Raw genomic sequence first — 22,546 nt, forward strand, 5'->3', positions numbered from 1 at the left:
TAAAAAATTCTCCCATCCCCCAAGGAGAATGCAAGAGGAGAGGAAAAATTTGGAGAACTGTCAATGGCAGAGAGAGAGAAAGAGAGACAAGGTAAGAGGGAGACTTGCTTCCAGTGTTTCCAGACATTTCACCAAATGATCCAATGAGGGCAAGGCTGAGAAAAGTTCCTTTTTGGGGGACCACCACTCCCAGAATCCCATTGCTTATTGTTGTTGATGTTGATGCTGTGTGCCTTCAAGTCGTTTACGAATTATGGCAACCCTAAGGCAAACCTATCATGGGGTTTTCTTGGCAACATTTGTTCAGAGATTATTTGCATTGCCTTTCACTGTGGCTGAGAGAGTATGGCTTGCCCAAGGTCAACCAATGGGTTTCATGGCCAAGATGGGGATCAAACTATGGTCTCCAGAGTTGTAGCCCAGTGCTCAGACCACTATGCCATGCAGAATCCCATACCCACCAACAATTCCAATTTAAGACGGACACTTTTTTCAGAGGCTTTTCAAATGTCCCAATTTCTCTCTCCTCCTCCTCTCTTTACCTCTTTGTCGTCAGCTTACTTCAATTGCTGCAAACTGTTCAAAGGGCAAAAAGAATTGGTAGTCATGGCCAAGCAGAGAATGAAAGCCTGGTCTCCAGAGTCATAGTCCAATGCTCAAACCACTATGCTATACTGGCTCATTGGTCTTCTCTCCTGTGAGTTACAGTAAGTCTTTAGGGGCAGTGGTGGCGGCGGCGGTGGGGTGTGTGTGGAGGTGTTGTTGATATCTCCCCCTTTTTCTCCCAAATGACAACTGCCTTTCTCAGGAACATCCTGCCAGGACATGCTGTGCTGAGAACAGATACTCCAGAAATAGCAAGGGAGGCAGATTTCTATCACATGAGGTCCACAAAAGCACGGCGCCGGCTGTGAGCTGAAAAGCTCTCGCTTGCTCAGGAGCGGAGGTGGAAACATCATGCGATAACGCTCTGTACAACTTTTCTGCTGGGCACCACAGATGGCAAAGAGGGCCAGCTTGGAACATCTCGGATGCGCCACCTCCCTCTGAACACGCATGAACAGAGCCTGATCCCACCCAGACAACATGGTACACATTGGGGAAAGCAATATGTATTGTCTTTATGACCTTGGGGCACCGGAAGAATGCCCTCTCTCTTTGCCTTCACAATAACCCTGTGAGGTGGGTTGGACTGAGAGGAAGTGGGCAAGAAACACTCATGATACGTTCACCTTAGAGTTCTCATTAGTCAGAAACGATTTGAAGGCACACAACAGGGCTTGATTTTCAATTTCATTTTCAATATTAACAGAGTCAGTCTAAGGAGTTTTTAGGCCCCAAAATATGGCCCCAGGGGCCACATGTGGCCCACAGGCCTCATTTTCCCCAACCCTGTTATAGATAAGCATGACCTTTGTTTTTGAACGCAGAAGGGGCTTCAGGTCTTTCTTTGACTTCTCCTGTGTTGTATACCCTTCAACAGAAGCCTTCATTTCCGTTGACGTATTGCCTCCCTTTACCCTTCATGACCTTTATAAAAAAGCAAAGGCATACAGCCTCCATCACTTTCAGCGTAGCTTAGTCTCTGGGCTTCTAGCCAAAAGGCCACCACCCACCGGGTTCCCAGGCCCTGCCCTGGAAGACAAGATGGCAACTTCTGGGCTTGTAGAGCTCCATCAAACATCTTGTTCCTGGAGCCCCGATTAAAATGATCTGGGGTGAAAAGAAAAGAATAATCACATGCAAACCAAATGAGTTGTTTTGGAAGAGATGGAGGTGGGCATTTTGTCTCCATTCAAGCGCAAGGGCTGGTTGCCCGACCCTCCAGGCTGGAAATAAACAGCTCCAAATGCAATTTTGCAACTCAGCTGGACTTGCCTTGGTCCTGCCTCTGAACAGATGTGCCGGTGACATTCATATAAATTACCCTGGTGGAACCAAAGAAGAAGCAATTAAAAATAGTCCCTCGCATTACCCAGCATGAGCTTCCATCTCTCCGGGTAATAAAGATATTCTGCACGGCACTGGAATTCGGCCAAGAACGCTGCACCAATGAAAGGGCACATAAGCGCCAGCCTTCGAAGGATCTTTACTGCCCACCCGCTATCATCCCCAAAGGCTTTAACTTGGGAGAGGTCTGGACAAGAGACAATCTGGAAGCCGTGACTCCTGGCTTCAGAAAAGTGGCCCATGGGCCACATCTGGACCTCCTCAGGTTGTTTATAAGCCCCCTATAGAGCTCCCCCATACCAAAAATTTACAGCAAAGAAACGTGGTTGGGTTTTATTTTCTGAGCTGTGGTTCGTAACTGTGGTGCAACCCTTTTTCAGCTCAGGAAAAACGTCAGAATCAAAAATGGATTTCTGGTTGTTGGGAGTTTTTTGTTTTGTTTTGCATAAATGTGTTTATTTTAACACAATAAGAGGAAGCAACCAGACACTAACAACAGCAAAAAATCACAAAACCATAAACAAATACATAAGATTTATACAAAAGATATTTTAAACCTACATAAAAAACAGAAAAAGCAATCAAATGACTTCCAACCTCTTACTCTTTGGCTGTTATTATCAATTATCAGTGATATCTGGTTGCGTGTGTTTGGAGCTGTGTTTTTAGACTGTATGCCGCTTTGGGTCCCAATTTTGGGAGATGATGATGATGATGATGATGATGATGATGATGATGATGATGATGATGATTTGGAAAGGGTGACCATTGCCCCCCCAAAGACCAAACTTCCCTACCTCTCTTCCAAAAGCTGACCTATTATAAAGAGAAAGGTCTATCCAGAAACATTAAGAGGTTGTTGTTGTTATTCCTCTAGAAAAGCACTCTGCACATGCTCAAAGAGCCCTCCATCGGACTGAATGAGGCTTTATCTCCAAGCTCACCATCCGACTTGTGCGTGCGGAGAAACTCAGCCTCCACCTTGAGTGCAATATTTAGGTATTCAATTATTCATGCCCCTGCACCAGCCAAGGAGAAACAAAGAGACATAGTTCAGGACCAAACAAAATGTGACATTAACAGTGAGAAAGGATTTTTTCTTCCCCCAGTCTCCCTTATGCTGTCAGCAGCTGCAGGGGAGGCAAGAAGAGAAAAATCAAAATAGCAGCAGACTTAAAGGGAGGTTAAAGCTCCCCGCTCACCATGCTGCAGTGCAAGGGAACTGCCACCACTACCATCCCCTGGCTGTGGTTCAGAAAAGTAACTTTTCCAACTCCTCGTTTTGTGAAGTACTGATGGAGGAAGCAAGTGGACCACCAAATTGCTCCAGAAGAGATGGTATCGGTTCTGAGAGCAGCTTTATTTGAGGTAGTCAGCCTCCAGCTATAGCACTGTGAATAAATCCTGTAGTGGTTTGAGTGCTGGACTAGGTCTAGGATTTAGGGAAGGCCAGGGTTCGAATCATCGCTCAGCCATGGAAACTCACTGAATGACCTTGGGCAAGGCCCACTCTCTCAGCCTCAGAGGAGGGCAATGGCAAACCCCCTCTGAACAAATCTTGCCAGGAAAGCCCTGTAATAGTTTGACTTAGGGTCGCCATAAGTCAGAAATGACTTGAAGGTACACAGCAATGAAGTCACATTCTCTGGACAGCTCAGAAAGTTCCTAATATGAGCACCTACAAATCTGTACCAGCCCTTCCAAAACACTCTTCTGTGGCCAATTTTGGGGAGAGTACATACCCTAGAGGCACCAAATACTGTCTGATCTTGGATGCTAAGCAAGGTCAGTCCTGATGAGTACTTGGATGAGACCACCAGAAAATGCCAGGTGCTGTGGGCTATATTTCAAAGGGAGGAATTGCAAAAACCCACCTCTGAGTATTCCTTGCCTAAGAAAGCCCTATGAAATTCATGGGGTTACCATAAATCAGCAGATGACTTGAAGGTTCACACACACAGAGACCAAGTAATTTTGGTCTCTTAGTGTGGCATAGTGGTTTGAGGGTTGGACTGCAATGCTGGAGACCAGGGTTCGATTCCCCACCCAGCCATGAAACCACACCAGGTGACCTTGGGCAAGTCACCTTCTCTCAGCCTCAGGGGAAGGCAATGGCAAACCTCCTCTGTGGAACTGTTGCCAAGAAAGCCCCATGATAAATTCAACCTAGGTTTGCCATAAGTTGGAAACAACTTGAAGGTACGCAGTGCAAACACTGTTTCCTGCAGTCTGACTCAGAAAGCACCCAAATGGTACTGGGTGGGAAATGAAAGATCGAGTGCCTACTAGGACTGCCTCCTCATCTTCCAAAAGAGGTGTCATACTCTTGATATCAATTCACATTGGTTCAAACAGCACTGGTGTCTGAACACACATATAGATCAGTTCCACACACCCCAACTGTATGAATTTGGCAGTGACAGTCCTGATTGATCCTCTCTCTTCCCACTTGTTTAGCTGATGTTAAAATGTCCCAGTATCTATCTCTCCCTCCCACCTTCCACCTTTGTCTTCATCTTACTTTCAGTTGCTGCAAACTGAGTTCAAAGTGCCCTTGCTGGTAGGCAAAAGCAGACTGCTCAAGCCTCTCCTAATTTGTGTGTTTTTCCGCAGTTAAAACTTTTGCCGTCTTGACCACATTCTGATGCTGTTTGGCCACAAACACCTGGGTTTTCACCAAACCTTGCAAGCTGTTTCATGTTGTCTAAATCCCACTCAATAGCAGCTTTCGGAAAGCCACAGCTCCTTTCTGGTGTTAAACGCCTGACATCAAGTGGCCAGAAGAAATACTGCAAATTGAAAGAGAGGGGGGGAAATATGCAGTGAGGTCTTCTTGCCTGAATAGACAATGTTCCCAAATACATTAGTGTGTGTATCAGTGCGCACGTTTCATTTATTTTTATTGTACTAAAATATTTATCGCCCGCCTCCTCTCAGTGGATCCCAGGGCAACAAAACACAAATGCAAATTTAACCAATTTAAAATCTCAAAATAAGTAATAATTTGAACAAATTAAGAAGAATATTAAACAATCTGACAAGCTAAAACAAGACCGTTCATTTCTACATAATACTTCTGTGTATACTTTTACTTTACCTTATAGATTCTTTTATTGGTATTGGTTTTAAATGTTGTAAGCTGCCTCAGGTCCCAGTTATATTTACTATTCGTTCAATTTATAGCCCTCCTTTCTCTGCCAAGGGACTCAAGCTGGCTTACAAAATTTAAAATAAAGGTTTAGCCTTAAAATGTAGTACTAACAAAGGTTATTTTAAAAAAATGAATGTCAATTCTATTAAAAGCACATAGTCACAAACGATTTTAAAATACACTTAAGCATAGTGATTTGAGCATTGCACTAAGACTCTAGAGACCAGGGTTCAAATCCCTGCTTGGCAATGAAACATACTGGGTGACCTTGTGTGCAAGTCACACTTTCTCAGCCTCAGGGGAAGGCAATGGTAAACCCTCTCTAAACAAATCTTGCCAAGAAAACCCTATGATAGAGTTGAAGGTGCATAACATATGTGAGAGCTAGTGGGATATAGTGGTTTGAACACTGGACTACAGCTCTGGAGACCAGGGTTCGATTTCTCCCACAGCCATGGAAAGGTGACCTTGCGTGAGTCACATACCCCAGATAACCCTGTAATATGTTTGCCTTGGCCTTCCTCTGAGGCTGTGAAAGTGTGACTTGCCCATGGTCCACCCACTAAGTTTCCGAGGCCGAGCGGATTTCCAAGGACTTAGCTACATATATAATATATATAAAGTACTGTATACAGAATCATGGCCAAGAGGTTTTTTAGAAAGGAAAAAAAGAAAAACTTGAAAGAAAGCAACTAATTTATACTCAAGTTTTATAGATGAAGAGCACAGAGACTGAGGGGTAAAACGAGAATTAGCACAAGGTCAGCCGTGGCACGGTTTTGATTTCGTTTAACTTCGTCTTGCAAAGCGTCGAAGGCTGTGTCAGCACTGCTGAGCATCAAGACCCATTTTCCTGCCATTGGGAATACTTGGGCTCAGAAATCTAATACGTCGCCATAGATCGGACTAGTTAAGTGTGCATAAGATTGCTGTTCTTCAGCATTTATTGACTACAAACCCACACCCCTCCGCCTCTCTTAATATGGCAGGGAGAAAACCTGATTAACTGTCTGAGAACTCAAGAGGAAGATTTCGGAAAACTGTCAGAGAGATGAGGAAATGGGGAGACTTGCCTTCAGTGTTTTCAGACACTTCACCAAACAATCCAAGGGCAAAGCTAAGAAAAGTTCCTTTTTGGGGAACACCGCTTCCAGAATCCCATAAGCTCCAACTATTCCAATTTGGCAGCTGCTAGCATGGCATTCCCAGTTTATGGCGGATGACACCATAATATTAGCAGAAGACATTCAGGAATTGGAACAGTTAATAAGGAAGGTGCAAAGTGAAAGTGCAAAGGCAGGTCTGATGCTAAAGAATTCCCATATCTAGGATCAAACATTGACCAGAATGGAGAGTGCAGTCAAGAAATAAGAAGAAGATTAGGAATGGGAAGGACAGCTATGAACGAACTGGAAAAGACACTGAAGAGCAAAGACATACAACTGAACACTAAAGTCAGAATTGTCCAGGCCACTGTATTCCTAATTTCCATGTATGGATGTGAGAGCTGGACAGTGAAGGAAGCAGACAGAAAGAAAATCAACTCATCTGAAATGCAGTGCTGGGGAAGAGTACTTAGGATCCCATGGGCAGCCAAGAAGACAAATGGGTTCTTGAACAGATCAGACCAAGAAGCAAAGATGATTAAGTTGAGACTATCGTACTTTGGCCACGTCATGAGAAGGTACGTATCACTAGAAAAAAGCAATAATGCTAGGAAAGATAGAAGAAAGCGAGGAAGACCACAAACCAGATGGATAGACTCAATCAAGGGGCTTTTGGGCAAGGGCTTGCAGGATCTGGGCAGGGCAATGGAGGATAGGGATTCTTGGAAGTGGTTCATCCACAGGGTCACCATGAGTTGGAACTGGCTCGAGGGCAGCTAACAACAACAAAGCATGGCACAGTGGTTTCCGCATTGGTCTTTAAACAGAGGCTTGATGGCCATCTGTCGGGGATGCTTTGATTGAGAGTTCCTGTATGGCAGGGGGTTGAACTGGATGGCCCTTGGGGTCTCTTCCAACTCTATGATTCTATGAGACCAGGGTTCAAATGCTGGCTCGGCCATGTAAACCCACGGGACGACCCTGGTCAAGTCACGTTCTCTCAGTCTCAGAGAATGGCCATGGCATTCTGCACCCTTCCCAAAAGGAATAAAAGTTTTGGAGGGCTGGTAAACCACCTGGACCTAATTTTGTGGTCTGCAAAGTAAGGATTTAGACTGTGGAGGCTTTTAAAAATAAAGCCCAACATGGCCTCTGGTAATCTTAACCGGGACCAAACATTTTTAATATAAGGCTTCCCAGGAAGTCAGAAAGATGGTTTCCAAATCCATTTCTAGACTAGGTTGGCATGCACTGTCCAATTGTTTACTTTTGGTTCTACAGAATCTGCAGAGCTCTCCCAAGCGGGAACTTTTCAAGATCCCAATGATGATGAACTGGGTCCTGGAGAATGTCACTGCACTTGGTTCCTTTTGCTCTTGACATGTTCTGCCCTCCAGCATGCGATGAGACCTATCCAGCGGACAGAAAGAAGAGACTCCTGAAAAAACCATCTGAAGCAACAAGTGTTTTCAAAGAGGCAGAAGGGGAAACATAATTGGACCCAAGCAATAGATTTGCCTCCTTTGGGAGAAAAAGGTCTGGCAAAGTTCCCTCCCACTGTATTCCCTTTCACGCCTTCTCTCCTGCACTGGCAGCCAATGGTCTCGGACCTCAACTCAGGGGAAATGCTTCTATGGGATTCCAAGGCCCAGAATCCCCAGCCAACACTGGAGTAGTCTCTCCTCCATACAAAGTAACTTCCCAAAGGTCTTGGGTTTAATCAGCCCCCAAAGACCTCAGACCCCAACTGAGGGAAAGTTCCTTTAGGAGATTCCAACTCCCAGACTCCCCCAGCCAACATCAGATGAGGATTCTGGGACATTTAGTCCCTCCATGCCCTCCCTCCCTCCCTCCCACCCGCCCCCTCTCTCTCTCTCTCTCTCTCTCTCTCTATATATATATATATATATATATATATATTCTTGACAATCACAATCCATGTTTATTGATTAGCCCAAGGGCCATCTCAACAGACCAGAAAGCTAAATAGGACTCTATATGAAAACGCTACATCAAATGTGAAATAAAAGAACATAAAAATAATATATGTAAGAGTATGAGTACAATACAACATACAACAAAGCTTGTACTTGCACACACACATACACACACATATTATCTCACTCTATGTATATGTATGTATGTGTATATATATATATATATATATACAGAATATATTCTCTCTATATATATATACACACACATATATATTCTATATATGTGTGTGTGTGTGTATATACATATGTATATTCTCTCTCTAGATACATGTATGTATGCACACACAGATATATTCTCTCTCATACATATATATATATATATATATTCTCTCATATTTATATACATACACACACATATATATGTATTCTCTGTCATACATACATATATATTTATATATATTCACTCTATTTATTTATATATATATATACAGACACACATATATATACATTCTCTCTCTCGCTCTATACAGTATATATATATATACATATGTACATACATACATATATATTCTGTCATATATATATATATTCTCTCATATTTGTATATATACATACACACATATATGTATATTCTCTCTCATATATATTCTCTGTCATATATATATATTCTATATATATATATATATATGTTCTCTGTCACACATATATATATTCTCTCTCTCGCTTTCTCTCTCTCTCTCTCTATATATATATATGTATGTATATATATACATATAAAATCTCTCTCTCTGTCATATATATATATATATATATACACATACATATATACATATATAATCTCTCTCTCTCTCTCTGTATCCTATATGCGCTTGGAAGAGCAGAGGCTGCTTAATCGCAGCTGGCCTTCGGGTGGGCGGACCCCCGAGGCCTGCCTCCTTGGTTGGACCATCCTTCCTTCCTTCCTCGGGGCCGAGGAGCATGGCGGTGGCTGCTGCTTCTGCTTCCTCCCGGGTCCCGCCCTTGGCCAGGCGGCGGCGACGGCGGCGTCGCCCTCTTCTTCTTCCCGCGGCGAGACAGGCCCCTCCTCCGGCCAAGGAAGGCGGTTGCTCGGCCGGGGCCTAGTAGCTGTCCGCCTGTAGTCGTCGCCGTCCCTCGGCTGGGGTTCCCGGCTGGACGGAAGAGGAGCCCTAGTCTTGGCTCGAGTGACCAACGCAGGCTTCGGAGGCGCAGTAGGCCCCGGCGGTTGCCAGGGCAACGCGGCCTAGTCGCAGTAGAGAGGCCTGGCGGGTGAGCAATGGCCCTGGGTCAGGGCTGCTGGGAGATAGTGGGGTTCAGGGGGGGCTGCTGGGGCGAAGGAGGCCCCCCATAATGGCCATGGCAGGCTGCGAGGGGGGAGCTCATGTCTGTCTTTTCTTAATGGCACTTCTGTTCAATTGGAAGCCCCTCTGAGTCCCAATTTTGGTGTGTGTGTGTGTGTGTGTGTGTATATATACAGTATATATATCCATCCATACATACATACATATATATCAGTAACAACAGCATGTAAATAAATATAATGATAATAGCAATCACATAAATATAATCATAAATAGAATAATAGCCATAACAACAGCAGCATGTAAATAAATATGTTAATAGCAACTACATAAGTAAATATCACCATATAAATAAATAGAATGACGGCAGTCACAACAGCGTGTAAATAAATGTAATAATAATAATAGCCATAACATAAATAATCATATATAATAATACGTGCTGGCCAATTGGCCGTAATAAAGATATTATTATATATAATAATAACAGCAACAATATAAATAAATAGAATGATAGCAATAACAACAGCCTGTAAACAAATGTAATAATAATAGCCATAACATAAATAAATAGAATAATGTAAATAAATAGAATGATAGGAATAACAACAACATTTAAACAAATGTAATAATAATTGCAGTAACATAAATAATAGAATAATATAAATAGAATGATAGCAATAACAACAGCATGTAAATATAGTAATAATAGCAATAACATAAATATAACCACATAAATAAATAATATAATAATATAAATGAACGTAATAAGCAGGAATTTGAACTCTGGTCTCTAGAATTGTAGTTTATTACTCAAACCACGCTGGTTCTCCTTGGTGTTATTTATATATAAATACACCTTAATATAGTGAGGAAGACCATAGCTAAGTGATAATGCCATGGCCTTCCTCTGAGGCTGAGAGAGAGTGACTCAGTTGTATGCTATCAACTTCTTTCTCTCAGATAGTCTCAAAAGTGCTGTAATATAGGTCCCATACAGACAGGCCAAAATAAAGCTGCTTTGGGTCACTTTGGAGGTATGCTCTTTAAATGATGCATGCCTCCTAAGAGTCCAGAAGCTGCGGTCCTTAGCACTGGATCGTGGCTTTGATGCGGCTTCCAGCCTCTTAGTACACATGCATCATTTAAAGAGCATACCTCCAAAGTGACCCAAAGCAGCTTTATTTTGACCTGTCTGTATGGGGCCATAGTATAGAATAGTAATACTAAGGTAATGTATATGCATTGTCTTGCTGTATTTTCTAACAAACCCTGACCATGTTAGATTTTCTGACCCAAGTGCATCTGTAAATGTATATATTGCCATTTACACTATTGAAGATTCACATGAGTATTACCCATCTCTGCTATATATATATCAATTTGCATTTCTTTTCTTAATTGTATTTCATAGACCCTTCATTGGGAAGGTTATAGGATTTAATTTACTCCTTTATTTGATAAGCAACCTGTTATTCTTGCACAAATGGGACTCGCTCAGGTTGGGTTACAAATAAATAGAACACTATAGAGTTCTATATAGAATTGTAAATAGAACTATACAGAGTTCTCTATTAGAACCACTCCCTTCTCCTTTTGTGTCGTGTCTTTTAGATTGTAAGCCTGAGGTAATAATAGAGTTCTCTACAACTCTAATTTGTTTGTTTAATGTAATTATTAGTTAGTTGTGACCAAGTTTCTTAATAAAAAGGTATTGGTTGGCAACTTTAGTCGGTGCTTACAGTTTTAACTTTAAATGATGATAGGATAAAACACAATGTGGGAGAAGATTCGTGAAGTTCTTCCTGCTGCTTCTGTGTAATAGAAAAACAGTATACACTAATATATGTATTTCTTTTCTTCTCTCAGGAAGGAAGGGCCGTTTCTCTGACAAGCTGTACATTTCTATGACAAGCTGCTAGGATGTTTCTCATGAACACCTCCACTTTGGTGGCCCTTCAGCGGAAGTGGGAGCCGTTTGCCCAGTCCAGGAGCTGCAGATATCCCGTCTGCTTCTCCGAGTCTGAAGACGACATTGCCAGATCGACTGTGAGCGCCAAAGTCCAGGTGATCATCAACAACCTGCAAAGCGACGAGTCGTCTTTGCACAGCGGCAGCGAATATGGCTGCATTATGCAGAAAAAACAAAAAGGAGCGAAAGGCCGAGGCCACAAACTCCGACGAAGCGGGAGAGTACTCCAGGAGTGCGTTTCATACCCTGAGCATGACTGTCCGGCCGACTCTGATGGTATGGAAGTGGAAGAGAGTTCAGAATTTGGGCCCCTCTTGTTGCACTCTGACAGCGATGATTCAGTTGATAGAGATATAGAGGAAGCCATTCAAGAGTACCTGAAAAACAAAGGCCAGAACGTTCAGCCATTGCCAAGCAATGCCAGGGGTTTGGATGGAGAGAAACAGGTCCATCGTGAATGTCCATGGCCTGGCCCAGCTGCCACTGTATTCCCTGCAAATGTTAAGGCCAATGTGGTACAGCAACACCTTGCTCCTGATGGCTTGGGAGACGACGACGACGTCCAGTGGGCAGCCTCTCCTTGCAGCGTGAGTAGTGATGATTCTTTTGAGCAGAGTATAAAAGCGGAGATAGAACAGTTCTTAAATGAGAAGAAGCAGCAGGCAAGAAAGGAGGCTACAGCTGGGGCGAATAAGCGACTGGATCAGAAGGAGACCCAAGAGAAGTTGGCCATCAGGAGTCAGAAAGAAGGTACTAACAGAGTGAGCCCAAGTTCCCAAAAGCGAGGGGACAAGGCACTCTTCTTAAGACGACATCCTGATCTACAAGACACCAGCACTCCTCAGTGTTTGAAGTCAAAAACTGATGAAGAGCCTGCAGGCTTCAAAACAAGACAGACACAGATTAAAAGACCTTTGGCTGCTCACGCCCTCTTCCTGGAACAAAGCAGAGAAGCTGAGAAAAAGCAAAAGCTTTGGAAAGCCAGAGAAGAACAAAGATATGAAAGCAAAGATATATCTGATTCAAGTAGTGATGATGGTATCGAGGAGGCTATTCAGCTTTACCAGCTTGAGAAAATCAGGAAAGCAGCAGACTCCCAAACTGCCTGTGTTCCTTTTGAAAAAGAAGAGTTAAGGGCTAGCAGGTTTGAAGATCTATCTGCACATCTGGTGATCCATTCAGTAAAAAGTGCCTTGCCAGAGGTCCCTAAGAAAGTTCTAAGTAGCAAGAGGAAACAGGTCACCTCAAAACCAGAGGAACTAAGGAGGATGTGTGGCACCCATTATAGTATGGACAATGGCACAATTGAGGCCCCTGCAGAAAGCAATGTTGCCACATGTGCAGTTACACTCCAGGCCTCTTGTCGGGCAGACTCTGCTGCTGAACTGATGTGCGCAGAAGCCATCTTGGACATCTCCAAGACCATCCTGCCTCCTCCTGTAGGAAGCGACAGCCGATCATTCACGACCAACCCTGTCTTCTATTCCCACAATACATCAGCTTCTCAACATGAGAGTGACAGTAGTACTGTGGACAGTGATGACAGCATTGAACAGGAGATAAGAGCTTTTTTGGCTGTCAAAGCACAGACAGAACACTTGATAACAAAATCCAAAGTGGCCTTGCATTCTGTCCAAATTCCTCCCTCCTCAGGGCAACCTGCTGAGCAGATCCAGAGCCTCAAGCATACATCCCCTAAACCATTAAAACACTCACTAAGTCATAAAAGGAAACTTAAGGGAGAGAGCAGAATAGTCACAGGAACCAAGAGCACACAGCAGAGACTGTCAGAGATGGGTTATTGCTCTGTGGGTAATAACCATTCAAAAACCTCTGCATCCCAAGCAGAAGATGATTTCACAATACCACAAAATAGAGTAGCTGGAAGGGTGGCTAGGTGCCCACAAGATACTCTGACCACTCACAGTTTTGTGGATTTTGCAAACCCTCCACCACAAAGGTTTCTTGGTTTTGGAAAAAATGCAACACAGAGGCCCCAAAAATGTGGGGTAGATGACAAGAGCAGTTCTTTGGACAGTGATGAGGATCTGGATACAGCTATCAAAGAGCTTTTGAGGTCTAAGCGGAAGCTGAAGAAAAAATCCAAAGACCAAAGAGCTCAGTGCAAGAAGAAAGTCCGGTTTGGTGACTCAGAAATGCATGTTCTTGAGGAGAAAGAAAAAGACTGTAAATCCAAAAAACCCACCTTGCTAAAAAGTTGCCTTATGAATTCCCAAAGAGATATTAAAGTGGAAAATACAGAGACTCAGAACGTTGTCAAGGGGAAGCTAAAAGGTGAAAAAATTGTACAGTTTGAATTTAAAAAAGAATGCCAGACCAAGCCAAGTTCTGGCCCAGACATCCAGGAGACATCAAAAAACAATCAGAATCTTTGGACTGCCACCTCCTTGACAGACGACAGCAGTTCTATTGACAGTGATGACAGCATTGAGCAAGAAATTCGGAGGTTTTTAGCAGAGAAATCAAAAGACTCCACAATTAGTACAGTGATTCCAGTCTCCAATGGAATTGTTGAGAATCTAGGAGTTACTACTCTATCTAAAGCAAAGTGCCAGCAGTTCCAGGGTCAAAGCAATGCCCTCTCAAAACAGAGGAAAAAAGCAAAGAAAGAAGGTCCACCAATGATCAACTTGCAGCATTCTTTGAGACCTGAAAAAGAGACTGCAGGAAGTGCTTCTCATAATAGTGAGCAAGCAACATCATATACAGAAGATCTGTGCCGTTGCACTGTGGCGAACTCACAGGAAAACCAAGGAATTGTGCTGTCTGAGCATCCTGGTTTACCTCTAAAAAGAACTGCAGAAGAAAGAAAGGTTATATTTGATGGTAAACTGAACCAAAGAAACCTACCACCCGGGAAGGACAAAGCCAGGAACCTTAAAGTGCCAAATTGCTTGAAGCCTTTGTCTCTGTTCAAACACAAAAACTCATATGAATTCAAAATTTCCAGTAATTTTATTGCAGGCCTAAAAAGTACTCGGAACAAGAAGAAGCCTGTGCTTTTGGGGAAGAGACAGAGCACAGAAGTATTCTTGTTCAAAAGGCAGGCGGGTGTTTCAGTGCCAAATTTTCCCGGTGAGCGGTGTGAAATGACTCTGAAAAGAGGAGCCCTAGGTTCCAAGAGCGAGGCAGAAATGAGAGAGGCAGATTTACCTACAAGGGACACTGCAAAAAGGTTGCATCCGTGCATATCAGAAAGCAGTGGGAAAATGCAGGTTGCCACATCCCTTGATATTGTAGCAAAAGGTACAGTTTTAGGAGACCAAAAAGCCTGCTTCAGCTTGGTTGCCAACCAAGGGTCTCATTTGCAGGAGCCCAGTAGGCAAAATACAAGACTAGGGGTCAGAGTCAGTGCAGGACTATTGCATGTTGAGATCCCCAGCAGGAAAGGGGAAGAACACAACACTGGTCATGAAGAAGGGAACATCACCAGCAGCACTTCTAACTTGCCACCAAGAGAGAAGTCATTGATAAAACAAGATAGGGCCTCTGAAGAACAAACCCCAAAGGTTTCAGAGGGAGTTTCTGCAGAGGTTACAGAGGTACCTGTCATGCAGTGTACACATGTTGAGTAGAAAGCAATGCCTCCAGTTTGTAAGTACTTCTGCATCATAAGTTAACTTTCCTGGCATCATGATGAATCTCCATGTCGGAAGAAGGGTTTCTTTAGGGGGTAGAGGTGGTTTGGACAGCATATGGAAATAGGTGCAAACATGATTTTTCTGGTGCCATCCTTGTGTACAAGGATAGAGCAATTTGTCTTCACAGCAGTTTTCGATCATTTACCCATGGGACAAAGTTTGTGCTTATAAAAGGCAGGTGCTTTCATCTGTCATGGAGATGAATCTTTGTGCCAGGGAAAAAAATGATGCTTGTAAAGAGGCCCAGTGTCTCCAGAGCACTTGAAACAGAAAGGGAACTGTGGAATATACCAATGTGAAGAAATGTGTCTCCAGTTACAGTATATGTTTTGGGGTTTTTTGCATTGATGGCAAGATTTTTTTCCCCATTGTTTAAAAAGTGCTTTAGGGATTTCTTTTTTAATAACAGTTTATAGGCCATGTCTAACTGCAGAGTTTTGTAGCCGTTGTGTTTATTGTACAAGATGATTAACATAACCGTGGTCTGTGATGATTGAAACGATGACGCACCTAGACATAAAACATTAACACAAAATCAGTCAGTCACAAAGAGTCTTGCAAAAAAGGTGGAAGTGATTTAAATGAGTAAATTACAGGAGTACACTCTTTGGCATATCATAAAACAGAAGCAGATGTGAGACCTCCTCTTCTCCGTCTTCTTCTCTTTTGTCCTATCCTCCCTTGCTATTTATTTATGGCAGGGATAGGCAGGTTCTAGGATTACACCTGCCCTAAAATTACAAGGAACAAATAAATATTGAAAATGAAACAGGAAGAGACCAGATATCTATGCTTGGGGAGGAGCGGAGCTATTGCAAAATTGCCACTCCTGGAAATTTCTGGGAGCAAACATGGACTTTGCGGGCAATATATAAATAAATGGCGGTTGGAGCAATGCCTTTGGGGTGAGCTTCAAAAGGCCCCTGCTGCAAAAGACCACACTTGACTTTATGGCATAGGCCATAGTTAATTCACCTCATTCCAGAGAGATGAGGGCACACACTCCTGAGCACATGAACAGCCTTCAAAACCTGCACTGTCCAGTTATTGCAGTAGTCTCACACACGGCAATGACCCATGGGGAGGTTGCCATCATTTTAAGTTGGATAGTTGGGCCATGCAGGGCTCTGCGTAGATCTTGAAACTCCTCCTTTTGGAACAGTTGAAGTTGAGTCATTATTGCTATCTCCCTTCATTTGCCATTTGAAGCTTTTGGGAGTTTCTTCTGGATCCGAATGAGAAGAAGCATTGCAGTTTGCAGTGCGGGTTGAATAAATTGAGACAGGGGGCATTTCAGAAATGCTCTTAGAAGCATGACTTGGAAGCGCATCCTTTTTCCAGAGAAAGTGATCTGAGGGTGTATCCACACTGCACAATTAAGGCAGTTTGACACCTCTAACTGACATGACTAGCCCACAGAATCCCGGGATTTGTAGTTTGGTGAGGTATTCAGCCTGGTCTGTCAAAGAGCTGTGGTGCCTCACCAAACTACAAATCCCAGGATTCTGTAGCATAGAGTCATGGCAGTTGAAGTGATGTCAAACTGATTTAATTCTGGTGGATACACCCTGACATTATTTCCAGAAGGGCAATGTCCGATCAAAAGAGCAGCCTTGGTTCAGAATTGAGGCTCAGCTTGTTTTGTTTCAAGTAGCATTTTCTTTATCTAAATTCTCCCTTTCAGAGATTAAAATATCCCATGAATATCCTATTAGTCTGTCCCTTCTCTGTATAGCCTTGGTCAGACATTCCTTTCATTTAAACCCTCATTAAAAGAACCTGAATGTTTAAAGACTACAGGGAATGCCCTCGTGCGACGGAGGGAGGGCTGACCATACATCAAACCCCTTCGAAATAATTCTTTTTCTGTTGAGTTACAATAATCACAATAATAACTTTTGACATTCAAAATGCTGTCTGATTGAAGAAGCACTTTTTAAATTAAAGTTTGGTGTTAGGGTCTTGTTTTGTGTTTTTTTGTACATAAGAAATAGTGTACATTCATACATTTATAAGATTTAATAAACCAGGTTCAGATTATAAACCGTGAAGCCAAAATGGGTTTTTATGTTGCGTCTTTTGTGTGTGCAGATCTTTTTTCAGAGCAGTTGTGTTCACCATCTTAGGATGCTTGATCACCTTTGAGTATTTCTTGGCTTAGAAAACCCTTGGAAATTCACATGGTCAGCATAAATCAATGGGCAACGTGAAGACAGATACACACACATATTGTTACACGGTTGTCTTTAACACAACTATGTTTTATTTTATTTTTGCAAACATAGCTGCTCCTCCAGAATACAAACCATGAACCACTTACTCCAGAGCGGCCTCCTGGAAGTTTACAAGAAGATTTCAGAATGACTCTGGAGCACATAAGTATACAATAAACATCATACCAATAAATATTCAGAAAGGAATGAACATGGCAAATAAATACATATATATATTGGCAGCAGTATTATTTTATCACTTGGGAACAAGTTGGCAGAAAGTTTTGTGAGCACCAGGGCCTGCTATTCACAAAAAGATGGTCCCCCAGTTCTGTAACTGGGATGGAAGTCAAAAGTATCAAAGGCAGTGATGCGGTTATCTGGACCGGTCACATAACTCTTCTCTAGGGCTGTGTTCATGCCATGGTTTATATACTTGCCAAACTTTAGGCGAGTGTCTGTGAAGGTATGCGGACTGACGTGGAAGGAGGTCTGTTAAGGAGAAAAAGCAAGGAGGTTAGTGTTAGCTATCTGGTGCTGACCCAGAACCTTGTGGCCTGAGCCTGGGGCCTGATCATGGCTACAGAGAGCTTGACTGTACATTTCTCATGCTGTAAGAGAGTTGTAGCAATGGGAGGGAGGACAAAATGAAGCCATTGCTCCCTCAAAGAGTAGTTATTGAAAAAATCTTGGCTTGCATTAATAATAATAATAATAATTTTTATTTCTGTCTTCCCGCCTCTCCCCATGGATCGAAGCGGGATCACAACAAGGTTAAAATCACAAAGTTAAAATTACAACAGCATTAAAACCACAATAAAATAAAAACATAAAAAACATCAGAGTCTAAAAACAGTAGCATCCATCAATCAAGGGGTCAGCTGGCCTCGTTCCATACTAATGATGTTCATAGGAGGTCAGGAGGATAAGCACGGCGAAAGAGTTCTGTCTTTACCGCCTTCTTAAAGGTTTCTAGAGATGTAATAAGGCAGATCTCCTCTGAGAGTCCATGCCAAAGTCTGGGGGCAGCTATACTAAATGCCTTCAGGGAAGTCGAAACATGTTTGGATGATGGTATTTCAAACAAATTCTTTGTTTGTTTTTCCTCATCCAGCCCATTAGTGACTCAAGGCAGGGATTCAGAAGGGAGAAGTCATCCTTAGTCACTAGCAGTTGGGGGCACAGAGAAGCATATTTGGGTGTCATCAGTGTACTGATAACCCCACGCCCCATGTCTCCGGATGATCTCTCCCAGTGGTTTCATGTAAATATTAAATAGCATGGGGGACAGAATGGCGCCTTGAGGGACGCCAGATGTCAGCTCTTTTCTAGAAGAGCAACTGTCCCCCAGCCTCACCGTCTGGAACCTGCCCGAGAGGTAAGATCGGAGCCACTGGAGCCAGGGTCAATCGCCGCTTGACAAACTCTCCAAAGAGCCCCAGATTTATTCCTGGCTTCTTTTCGTGTTTACTTTGTTAACTAACATTAAGCCAGTTTTCCCTGTTGCATCCAATCTGGAGAACTCTGGCTTAGTGTTAGTTAACAAAGTAAACACGAAAAGAAGCCAGGAATAAATCTGGGGCCCTTTGGAGAGTTTGTCAAGCGGTGATTAAACGGGTTGATCATATTAAGGTACTCTGATCTCTTTACCTACCGGCATCTCATGTACGGTGGGTGGTTTTCCACCATAGTCCATGTTGGTTGTCCTGAACAATGGGTTGCGCTCTTTCATTCTGAAAGAGAAAAATTCAAATTTATTTAATCAGAACGTAAAATTCTTCCTCCCTCCCTATTACAGCCACAGTCTATCCATCATAAACTAGTAATGTTGTCATGGTGGTGTGCCTTCATCATTTTCGATTTACAGCAACCCTAAGGCGACCCTATCATGGCATTTTCTTGGCAGGTTTCTTCAGAGAGGGTTTGCCGTTGCCATCCTCTGAGGCGCAAGTTGACTCAGTGAGTTTTCATGGCCAAGGCAAGATTCGAACCCTGGTCTCCAGAGTCATAGTCCAGCTCTCAAACCACTGCACTACACTGGCTCTTCTAACAATGATGTGGGTCACATTTTTATTCTTTGGGACACCGGTCCCACAAGAGAGTATTAAGGAAACCAATATCTTATACTGTACACTTCATTCTGATGCACAAAAGTCCAGGGCTTTTTAATCTACTGGACCCATTCAAGGCTGAGCCATGGAAACCCAACTGGGTGACCTTATGCAAGTCACACTCTCTCAGCCTCAGAGGAAGAAACTGGCATCTGACTGTGTGTTTCTATACCTTCCCTATGGTGACCCAAGAGTTTGCAAAAGCTCAAAGGGAATGAAAAGGCATCATCCCAGACAAAGGGAATGGGAACACATCAAAATCTGCAGGGTGGACTATCACTCCCAGTATCCCCCCCAGCCATCATGTGTTTGTCCATATTCCTCCATTCTGCAGTGCAAATGCAGCCTAGGCAGCTGGGTGTACCACAACACCCATCACCTCAGAGAAAGGTAATGGAAGTGCATCAAAATCTGCAGGGTGGAATATCACACCCAGAATCCCCCAATATAAAAAAATCCCAGAATAATCATCATCAATAAATAATCGTCACAGAAGAGGTGCAATGTGTTCACCTGTAACCCCGAAACCATTCTGGATGGTTGAAGCGAGAGGGTAAATTTGGATCAACTCGGTAGTAGTCGCTGGTCATCTCTTGGCCTGCCTGGATCCCATCTTCTTTCTTTGGAAGGGCAGCCAGCGGCGGTTGTGGGTTCGAAACAGCTTTTTCCTGGGCCATGATGGGGGCATCTTCTTTTTTTGGAAGAGCAGCCAGTGGTTGTGGGTTCGAAAGAGGTTCTTCCGCAGCCATGATGGAGACACCTTCATTCTTTGGAATAGCATCCAGTGGTTGTGGGTTCGAAAGAGGTTCTTCCTGGGCCATGATGGGAGCATCTTCTTTCTTTGGAAGAGCAGCCAGCGGTTGTGGGTGCGAAAGAGGATCTTCCTGAGACATCATAGGGACATCTTCTTTCTTTGGAAGAGCAGCCAGTGGTTGTGGGTGCGAAAGAGGGTCTTCCTGGGACATCATGGGAACATCTTTCTTTGGAAGAGCAGCCAGGGGTTGTGGGTTCGAAAGGAGGGACATGATGGAGACCTCTTTTCTGCCTGCCCTGGAGGAAGGATCCAGGGATGAACTGGACGGAGATGAAAGTGCCAATCAGGAGAATGGCGATTGGCTGTTGGGTAGAAACAATGCATTTCTGTTGCTAGGAAACCAGTTTGTTATAACAACAGATCCTCTTAAAGGAACCATCACTCTAAGATGCAAAGCCATAGGACATCTGCATTACTGGAAACATAGGTTGGCCATGTGGCAAAGTACAATAACACCCCAAATCCACAAAGCAGGGATACCTTTATTGGGCCCGGCTAGCCGAGTTGGCCATGTGGCAAATACAATAGCACCCAAAATCCACAAGACAGATATATTTTTATTGAACCAACCCAGGGTGCTCAGGTGTCCTAACCACAAAAGGAGCACAAGCACCACAAAATGATTTGTAGTTTGGTGAAGCATCAGCGCACTGTGGCAGAGATGGCTAAAAAATCCTTGTAAAACTACAGATCCCTGGGATTCTATAGGATGGAACTGTAGCACTTAAAGCGGTGTCATAAGTCAGAAACGAACTGAAGGCAGACAAAACAACAACAACCAGCTTGAACAAAACAGCTAAAATAAAGAACTCAGCCAAACTGCAAAGCCCAGAATCCAATAGTATGGAGCCAGAGCAATTAAAGCAGTGTCCAGATGCCTTAAATCTGCAGCAGAGATGAAGCCTGCCTAGGTGGGTGGGTCTACTGCAACACCCATCATTCCTGACAAACAAAAGAAATTGTTTTTGTTGTCAGGTGCCCTCGAGTCGGTTCCAACTCATGGTGATCCCATGAATGAGACATCTCCAAGAATCCCTATCCTCCATTGCCCTGCCCAAATCCTACAAGCCCTTGCCCATAATGCCCTGATCGAGTCTATCCATCTGGTTTGTGGATGGTGGTGAATACAATGGCCTGGATGATTCTGACTTTAGTGCTCAGTTACATGCCTTTGCTCTTCAGTATCTTTTCCAGTTCTTTCCTAGCTGCCCTTCCCATTCTTAGCCTTCTTCTTATTTCTTGACTGCAGTCTCCATTCTGGTCAATGCTTGACCCTAGATGTGGGGATTCTTTAACTACAGTATCTCAATTTCCTCCTTGTCTAGATTGAATCTGTGCATTTCCTCTGTGGTCATTATTTGTTGTTTTCTTTATGTTCAGCATCAGACCTGCCTTTGCACTTTCATCTTTGACCTTCCTTATTAACTGTTGCAGCTCCTGAATGACTTCTGCTATTATTTATAGTGTCCTATTACAAAAGTAATAGAAAAATCTGCAGCGCGCCCTCTGGCGGACAAAGGCGTTACTACCGCCTTTTCCAGCAGCTGCAGTACTTGGAGGGAACAGCAGAGGGCGCTGCGACGGATAGTTTCTTTTTCCCCTTCCTTTTGGTAGAGGCAGCATGGCGGCTGCAGGGCTTTGGAGGGCAGGTAAGCAGAGCAGAAGCCCCAGGGATGGCCTAGGGACCTGTATGGAGCCTCCTTTCTTTGCAAAGGGAGGACTGGGAGAAGGCTGGTTTGCATGATGACAAACCCAGGACTCTGGAGTTTGCAAAAGTGCTGTGTGCCTGCAAGTGCGACCTACTGAAACAAATGACAGTCCTTGCCCATAGGGAAACATAGGAGAATACTTGCCTATAGAAAATCACTTATGGATTCCTTTCTTGGTGTTTAATGTTTTAGAAACCCAGCTTCTATATTCTGTATGGTCATGTATTCTCCTATGTTTCTCTATGCGCAAGTAATTCCCAATGTTTCCCAATGGGCAAATATTCTCCTATTATTCTCTATGGGCAAGTAATTCCCAATGTTTCCTTATGGGCAAGTATTCTCCTATGGTTCCCTATGGGCAATGTTTCCCTATGGGCAAATATTCTATTATTATTCTCTATGGGCAAGTAATTCCCAATGTTTCCTTATGGGAAAGTATTCTCCTATGGTTCCCTATGGGCAATGTTTCCCTATGGGCAAATATTCTATTATTATTCTCTATAGGCAAGTAATTCCCAATGTTTCCCTATGGGCAAATATTCTATTATTATTCTCTATGGGCAAGTAATTCCCAATGTTTCCCTATGGGCAAATATTCTATT

The 22,546-nt window shown here is 43.3% G+C and overlaps 3 protein-coding genes across 4 annotated transcripts in view; 2 read left to right on the plus strand and 1 right to left on the minus strand.

Moving 5' to 3' along the window:
• Window positions 1-9,092: 9,092 nt before the first annotated feature.
• On the plus strand, window positions 9,093-17,141 carry PPP1R26 (protein phosphatase 1 regulatory subunit 26). 2 transcript variants are annotated; one of them, XM_042479726.1, is made up of 2 exons: window positions 9,093-9,431; window positions 11,333-17,141. In XM_042479726.1, exon 2 carries the CDS (start codon window positions 11,387-11,389, stop codon window positions 15,029-15,031), a length of 3,645 nt encoding a protein of 1,214 aa, XP_042335660.1. In that variant the 5' UTR covers window positions 9,093-9,431; window positions 11,333-11,386; the 3' UTR covers window positions 15,032-17,141. The 2 variants fall into 2 exon arrangements, with proteins under 2 accessions (XP_042335660.1, XP_042335661.1); XM_042479727.1 differs by having other exon boundaries at window positions 11,337-17,141.
• A 197-nt stretch (window positions 17,142-17,338) lies between these two features.
• Window positions 17,339-20,935, minus strand: C7H9orf116 (chromosome 7 C9orf116 homolog). Its single transcript, XM_042479562.1, has 3 exons — window positions 19,935-20,935; window positions 18,965-19,043; window positions 17,339-17,802 (listed from the first exon to the last, which is right to left on the minus strand). Exons 1-3 carry the CDS (start codon window positions 20,444-20,446, stop codon window positions 17,614-17,616), a joined length of 780 nt encoding a protein of 259 aa, XP_042335496.1. The 5' UTR covers window positions 20,447-20,935; the 3' UTR covers window positions 17,339-17,613.
• An 889-nt stretch (window positions 20,936-21,824) lies between these two features.
• MRPS2 (mitochondrial ribosomal protein S2) overlaps window positions 21,825-22,546 on the plus strand; it is a 14,106-nt gene continuing 13,384 nt past the window's right edge. The window contains exon 1 of the mRNA XM_042478280.1: window positions 21,825-21,884. Coding sequence (XP_042334214.1) covers window positions 21,857-21,884 — 28 coding nt within the window. The 5' untranslated portion in view covers window positions 21,825-21,856. The remainder of the gene's footprint in view (window positions 21,885-22,546) is intronic.

The sequence above is a fragment of the Sceloporus undulatus genome, chromosome 7 (assembly GCF_019175285.1).
Source record: "Sceloporus undulatus isolate JIND9_A2432 ecotype Alabama chromosome 7, SceUnd_v1.1, whole genome shotgun sequence".
Lineage (NCBI taxonomy): Eukaryota > Metazoa > Chordata > Lepidosauria > Squamata > Phrynosomatidae > Sceloporus > Sceloporus undulatus.

What these genes read in the sequence shown, in the direction of transcription:
- PPP1R26 (XM_042479726.1), top strand. Translation starts at nt 11,387, where the DNA reads ATGTTTCTCATGAACACCTCCACTTTGGTGGCCCTTCAGCGGAAGTGG.
- C7H9orf116 (XM_042479562.1), bottom strand. Translation starts at nt 20,446, where the DNA reads ATGTCCCTCCTTTCGAACCCACAACCCCTGGCTGCTCTTCCAAAGAAA. An exon ending in GAATGGTTTCGGGGTTACAG is followed by an intron (nt 19,044 to 19,934) that starts GTGAACACATTG and finishes TTTCTCTTTCAG; the next exon opens with AATGAAAGAGCGCAACCCAT. An exon ending in CCACCGTACATGAGATGCCG is followed by an intron (nt 17,803 to 18,964) that starts GTAGGTAAAGAG and finishes TCTCCTTAACAG; the next exon opens with ACCTCCTTCCACGTCAGTCC.